Source organism: Xyrauchen texanus, chromosome 37 (genome assembly GCF_025860055.1).
Source record: "Xyrauchen texanus isolate HMW12.3.18 chromosome 37, RBS_HiC_50CHRs, whole genome shotgun sequence".
Taxonomy (NCBI): domain Eukaryota; kingdom Metazoa; phylum Chordata; class Actinopteri; order Cypriniformes; family Catostomidae; genus Xyrauchen; species Xyrauchen texanus.
Window position 1 is genome coordinate 24,817,360 of NC_068312.1, and position 6,378 is coordinate 24,823,737.

Genomic DNA, 6,378 nt, shown 5'->3' on the forward strand with positions numbered 1-6,378 from the left:
GCATACGTGTTGGCGACTCAGTAAATCGATGGAGAAGCAGGATGTGGACGTGGTTCGTGAGATGGAGTCTGATGGATCAGCAGCGGGTGCGGAGCCGCAGTCTCTCTCTTTCCCAGAGGTTTACCGTATGATTCAAGCTGGGGAACATGTGCCAGGACTACAAAAGCTAGACGTCAAACCTTGTCTTCAGCAGCCAACGGCTTCACAGATACCTAGGAAGCTAAAACCATGGGAGAAATGACTGGTGTTTCATAATTAAAAAATAGTGGAATGCTTTATTGTATCATTTTGCCTGTATGCGAATTTATGACTGTAAAAACGTAGCAGTTATGGGTCTCTCAATGTAAAATAAAAGAGTGCTGCAAAGACTGACAACTTTTGCCTAATGGTGGTATTGGTAGCTTTGTTAAGACAAATGTTGTCAAAATCACAAACTTTGAATCATTATTTTAAATGAATGACTGTTTCAGTGCAATTCTATAACCTATGTGCCAATAAAGCAATAGTTCACACAAAAATTAACATTTTCTCATTCCTTCATGCCATCCCAGGTGTGTATGACTTTCTTTTTTTGCTGAACACAAACATTTAAGAACATCTTAGCTGTGTAGGTCCATACAATGCAAGTGAAACCAAAAATGTGAAGCTTCAAAAAGTATATAAAGGCAATATATAAGTAATAAATTTGAATCTAACGGTTTAATCCATGCCTTCTGAAATCATCCAATCGGTTTTGGGTGAGAACAGACCAAAATGTAACTCCTTTTTCATTATAAATCTTGACATCAGCGGCCTCTTTAGCAGTCATGTGTATTCATCATGATTTCAAGCTTGATTATACTTCCTAACACCATCTAGCTGCGATATGTGCATACATCAAGCACTAGGAAGTGTAATCGAACTTGAAATCATGAACGTGCCAAGAGACTGCAATAGTAAGATGTACAGAGAAAATAAATATATTTGGATTGTATGGATTAATTTTATGCTGCCTTTATGTGCTTTTTGGAGCACATTTTTGGTCACCATTCACTTGCATTGTATAGACTTACAGAGCTGAAATATTCTTCTAAAAATATTTGTGTTCAGTGGAAGAAAGACACATCTGAGATGGCATGAGGGTGAGTAGATTAAATGTTTTTGGCAAACGATTCCTTTAAGGCTGGTTCTCCGAACTCACAAAGTGTCCTCATTGCCTCATGTGTGTAAAAAGGAAATGCAAAACAAGAAGTTGATACACATCCTGTCTTAGCTTATAAGAGGAAGTGAACATCACTCAACACTCAGCTACTCAACTAGCAATCATATGTGCAGATCAGTAACGGATCAGAACACAAAGATACACTTGAGGATCTTTTTCATCATGCCTGTTCTTTTACAACAGGACAAATGAATGGATCAGAATGGCATGTACAAGTACTACCAGAGTCCTTTAGTGGATATGCATGATCCATTCAAGAAACACTGAGCAATGTCACCTCATTGGACAACTTAATATAAAACAGCCATTGGTAAATATTTTATTATTCTTCCACAAAAATAATTATTTTTCGGTGTTCAATAAAAAAAGCTGAAAATTCAAGGTATAGAACTTCCCTGAATAAAAGACATTCAAAAGTCACAGTACAAAATAATGGACCCAAGGCTAGTCCAGCAGAATAGCAGAAATAAGCCAGTACAGAATGTGCATTTCAGAGTTCAGTGGGTCATTTTCAAAACAGTCACCCCTGGATTGGTCAAAACTCTTCCGGTTCACCTCCATCATTCTCCGGAATTACAAAACCTTCCTGTTGAAGAACAGAGGAAACAACACAACTGAGCTTGTTGAAGAAACATTTGTTTGAGATTCACTTTAAAGACTAAGATACACTTACATCTGTGGCGTACAGAATATCCATGATCCTTTGATGTGTTGGGTCACCCTCACCCTCCTTCTCTTGGCAGATGAGCTCAATGTTTCTGAGTTTGCCGAAATAGAAATCCCTTTCTTTCTCCATGTCTGCAATGGTGGCCTTCAGGTCATTTACCTGCCCAGATGGGAAATTTAAAACGTTAAGGTATGTCTGAAAACATTTTGGAAGCTGCTCTCAAATCGCAGAATGAGGAACCAAACAGAAAAATCACAGATTTAAAACATCGTAAGGGTGAACACATGATGACAGACTTCTCATTTTTAGGTGAACATTCACTTTAAAAATGTAATTGAAGAAGAAACACTGCTTTAAAAGATAGTTGACCCCCATAATCTAATCATCCTCTTTACTTTCTGGAACTTTCAAAGTTCTGGCCACCATTCACTTGCAATGAATGGTCCAACAAAGCCGAGATATTCTTCTAGAAATCGTACTGTGTGTTCTGCAGAAGTCAGTCAGTCAAATATCTGGGATGCCATGAGGGTGAGAATACATTTTTGGGTGATCTCTACCTTATCATATATATGAACACTGAAAATATATACATCTCTGTATTGAACACAGTAGTATTGCGAAAGCAAATGTGGTTACTGTCCATTTATTGATAACATCAAGGTCTTACCATCAGAGTAAGTGCTCCTTTGTCTTCATCTCCACCTCCTGCACTGCGCATTGCAGTTGGAGCTGTCTTTGGTACAGACTTGGGTACTGTAGCTGAACGCTGTGGAGCTAAAGATCAACATGACATCTTGTTATACATACTTGTGAACCTCCCTTCAGGATTAGGGTAAATTCCAGCCTCAAATTGACTGTAGTCAACTTTCCTGTCAAAGGACAGTTCACCCAAAAAACTTTATTGTATTTACTCACCCTCAAGTCATTCCAAACCAATGACTTTCACACATGGAACACAAAAGATGATGTTAGTCCGAATGTTAGTCCCTAAAATGTTGTCTAATGTCCCCTTTTGTGTTCTATGGAGGATAGAAAGTCAGACAGGTTATGAATGACATGAGGACGAGCGAATGATACATTTTTGGTGAATCATACTTTTAAGAATTCAATATAAGAAGGATTCCAATATTCCAAAAGTGACTGAAATGAAACTGACCTCAACACTGTTAAAATAACATAGTGCACCTCAATCCAATCAGTGAGAGACCCAACGCTATAAACCCCTCTGAGAACCACAGTGTGACTTTTCCATGCAACATTCAGAACAACATCATCAGAGGTGAAAAGACTGATAGAAGTTGGGTAGGCAGTGTGACTGGTAGCACTGGACATCTTACCTACAGGAGCCACTGGCTTCATGAAAGGTGTGCTCCCCATGTCTGAAGTAAACAAGTATTTCAAGCACATTCAACTTCAGGCTCCAGTCACTCTCATATATGTTAAATTAATGGACTGGCCCATAGGTGTGTGACTGGTTCACACCCATATATTTTGTGATCATAATCCATAGCAGCTGCACCTGTCATGCTCCTGTTAATATTGAAGCAATGGAACTGGCTTCCGACTATAATACTAGACCCTATGTACTTCTGAAAGGCTTGTGTAACCCAAAATGGCTGATATGCTGATAAAACTCAATTTCTATTATATAATAGTAGGCTTATACACTTAAAGGGATATTTTTGGGTGAGAAAAGACCCAAATCGAACTCCTTTTTCACTGTACATCCTGCATTGCAGTCTCAAGGCTAGACCATGAGAACATTCAAGCTGGATGATGCACAGAGCACTAGATGGCGCTATAGGTAACAGAGTTTGAAATCATGATTAAAATGTACAGTTAAAAAGTTACATTTTGGTCTGTTCTCACCAAAAAACAACTGGATCACTTCAGAAGACATGGATTTAAACAGTGAAGTTTGATGGATTAGGTTTATGCTGACTTTATCTAGTTTTTGGGGCTTCAAAGGCCTGGCCACCATTCACTTGCACTGAATGGACCTACAGAAGTGAGATATTCTTCTAAAAATCTTTGTTTGTGTTATGCAGAAGAAAGAAAGCCATTCACATTTTAGATGGCATGAGGGGGAGTAAAGGATGAGAGAATTTTAATTCTTTGGGTGAACTATCCCTTTTAGGGTTTTCATAGTCATATTTAATGGAATACTTAGTATTCAATACATGTTAAGCCCATCGACAGCATTTATGGCATAAATGTTGATTACCACAAAAATGTATTTCAACTTGTACTTTTTTTAAGAAAAGGAGGAATAAATATGGTTCACAGTAAGGCACTTACAATGGACATGAATAGGGCCAATCTGTAAAAAAAAATTCTGTGTAAATTTTACAACTTTGTTGACATGACGAGATAACAACATAAACCCTGAAATGACTATAAAAACAAAGATATAAACAACTTTACAGCTCAAACAATACACAAGTTTTAACAGAATAATTAATGTATTCTTTTTATATATTACAAGCTTCACATTTCTGACTTTAAAACCTCCAAATATTGGCCATATTCAGTTCCAATATAGGTGTCTTATTGTAACTTCAATTATTCCTTTTTTAGAAAAGGAGGAACAAGTCAAAATAATTTTCTGTGGTAATCAACATTATGCCACAAATGATGTTGATGGAGCTTAACTTGTATTGACAATGGGAATATTACTTTAAAGATTAGACATTTATGCATGTTAGTTTGCCCAGGAGACGTGATATATCTGTATAAGGCCCCCCTCTCTCCTCACCTGAGGTGACTTTCCTTGGCTTGTTTGCTGGACTCTGTTTGTCAGCTGCATCTTGTCCCTGCCTTGCTCCAACTGGGTCATATTCTTTTCCATCATAGTTTGCATCAAAGAACTTCTTAAACCACTGCACAAACTCAAAGTTATCCTGAAACTTGCCTTTCACAAGCTTGTCAACAGGGATAATCTGCACAGTAATGGAAGATTAAAAAAAAAGACATGTTCGAGCTTTACATATTTTACATCTTGAAATAATTTTGTTTACTGGTATTGTAGCATGGAGTTGCTTTGGTTTACATACTTTGCTAACTCCCAGCTTCTTGAAGCTGGCTTGAAGGAGTTTGAAGTTATGAATGTATTCGTGCTCAAGTTTGGCCTGGAATTTGACTTTCTTCAGTGGAACACTTGATGGGAACAACATATCCATGAACTGACAGTACGCAGCACCTTGAAACACAACAGCAAAGTCAACAAATAAAAATGCTCAACCTTTCATTGCTCTCATTCCCCCTGCTCCGAGTACTGTCCTATCTTTGTTCATTCTCTCACTAATGTGCATTAAATGTTGACCTAGATATTGTAAGCAAATTTAGCATGCAAATGACAGTCAATCCAGGACACATCCCACTGTTTTTCTTAATAGTTTGTAACTAAAAACAAAAGTGTAAACCATACTTTATATTTGTCAAGAAAGCATAGTGAGTGTTGTAATATAAGTGTCTGTAAGATCTACTCAAGTTGGGTGTGTAAAGTGAAGGAACCAGACAGCTGGTCACTGACCTGAGCACAGTTGCTCGATCTTGGCATGGTTCATCTGTAGAGACTCGTTTATCCATGTGAGCATGTCATGGCGGCTCAGGTTCTCACTAGTCACTGATGTCGAGTACACGTTCACAGCCATGGCTGAGACAAAACCGATGAATTTAACTTAAAGTGGCTGGAAAAAGAGGTTGTTCATAAATGGGTTAGGTCTCATTTCCTTAAACACGTTCAAACCATCTACATCACATCACATCACATCACATTACTTCCTATTTAATATCACTTCAACTTGAGGCTGTAATTTTATGTCGTATCCAGAGCTTTAGCCCTGAAACAAGAATATGGACATTATACGTATATAAAATTAGAAAATAAAATAGTTTTGTTAAATTTGGTGTAGGCCTATACTGTTTACTTTGTAGAGTAGTGACTGAAAGCTCAGCTTTAAGGATTATTTTAAGTTTTAACCGCTTAAAACATTTATGAATAGCTTTTTAATTGAAACAGCTGACCGTTGTCTTTTTAACTGTCAAACTTTTAAATCATAACGTAAAATAACAATTACTGAAAGTATTTTACAATTATCGAGTTATGAGTGTTATACATTAAACCAATGGCATTATCTTACGTTTGGTCCAGAAAAACTCTTAACTTTGATGTGATGTGACAAAACCAGCTGCTGTTTCACCGGCGTGTCGTTCCAAACCTGCAGCAGCGTGCTGAACACTAGCTGCGTACACAACAGAGGTTTACTAACCAATCACAGCTGTCCAAATAAGTTATTATCTACCAACTGGAAAAAACACACAATTGCCAACTCTCAACTGTCAAAATAAAAGTCATCATCATCACCATCAACGAATGAAACTCATAACTAATCTAAGCTGTCAAACTAAAAGTAATCATCATCAACCAAATTAAAAGTATAGCTAATCTCAGCTTTCAAAATAAAAGTAATTATCAACCGACTGAAAAAAGAACATACCTGAAAAACTT

General features: G+C 37.3%; 1 protein-coding gene across 1 annotated transcript; it reads right to left on the reverse strand.

Moving 5' to 3' along the window:
* Positions 1 to 237: 237 nt before the first annotated feature.
* LOC127630942 (microtubule-associated protein RP/EB family member 1-like) lies at positions 238 to 6,148 on the reverse strand. Its single transcript, XM_052108837.1, has 7 exons — positions 6,011 to 6,148; positions 5,401 to 5,557; positions 4,922 to 5,067; positions 4,624 to 4,807; positions 2,536 to 2,642; positions 1,875 to 2,027; positions 238 to 1,787 (listed from the first exon to the last, which is right to left on the reverse strand). The coding sequence occupies exons 2-7, from the start codon at positions 5,519 to 5,521 to the stop codon at positions 1,737 to 1,739; spliced, it is 762 nt and encodes a 253-aa protein (XP_051964797.1). The 5' UTR covers positions 5,522 to 5,557; positions 6,011 to 6,148; the 3' UTR covers positions 238 to 1,736.
* Positions 6,149 to 6,378: the final 230 nt, after the last annotated feature.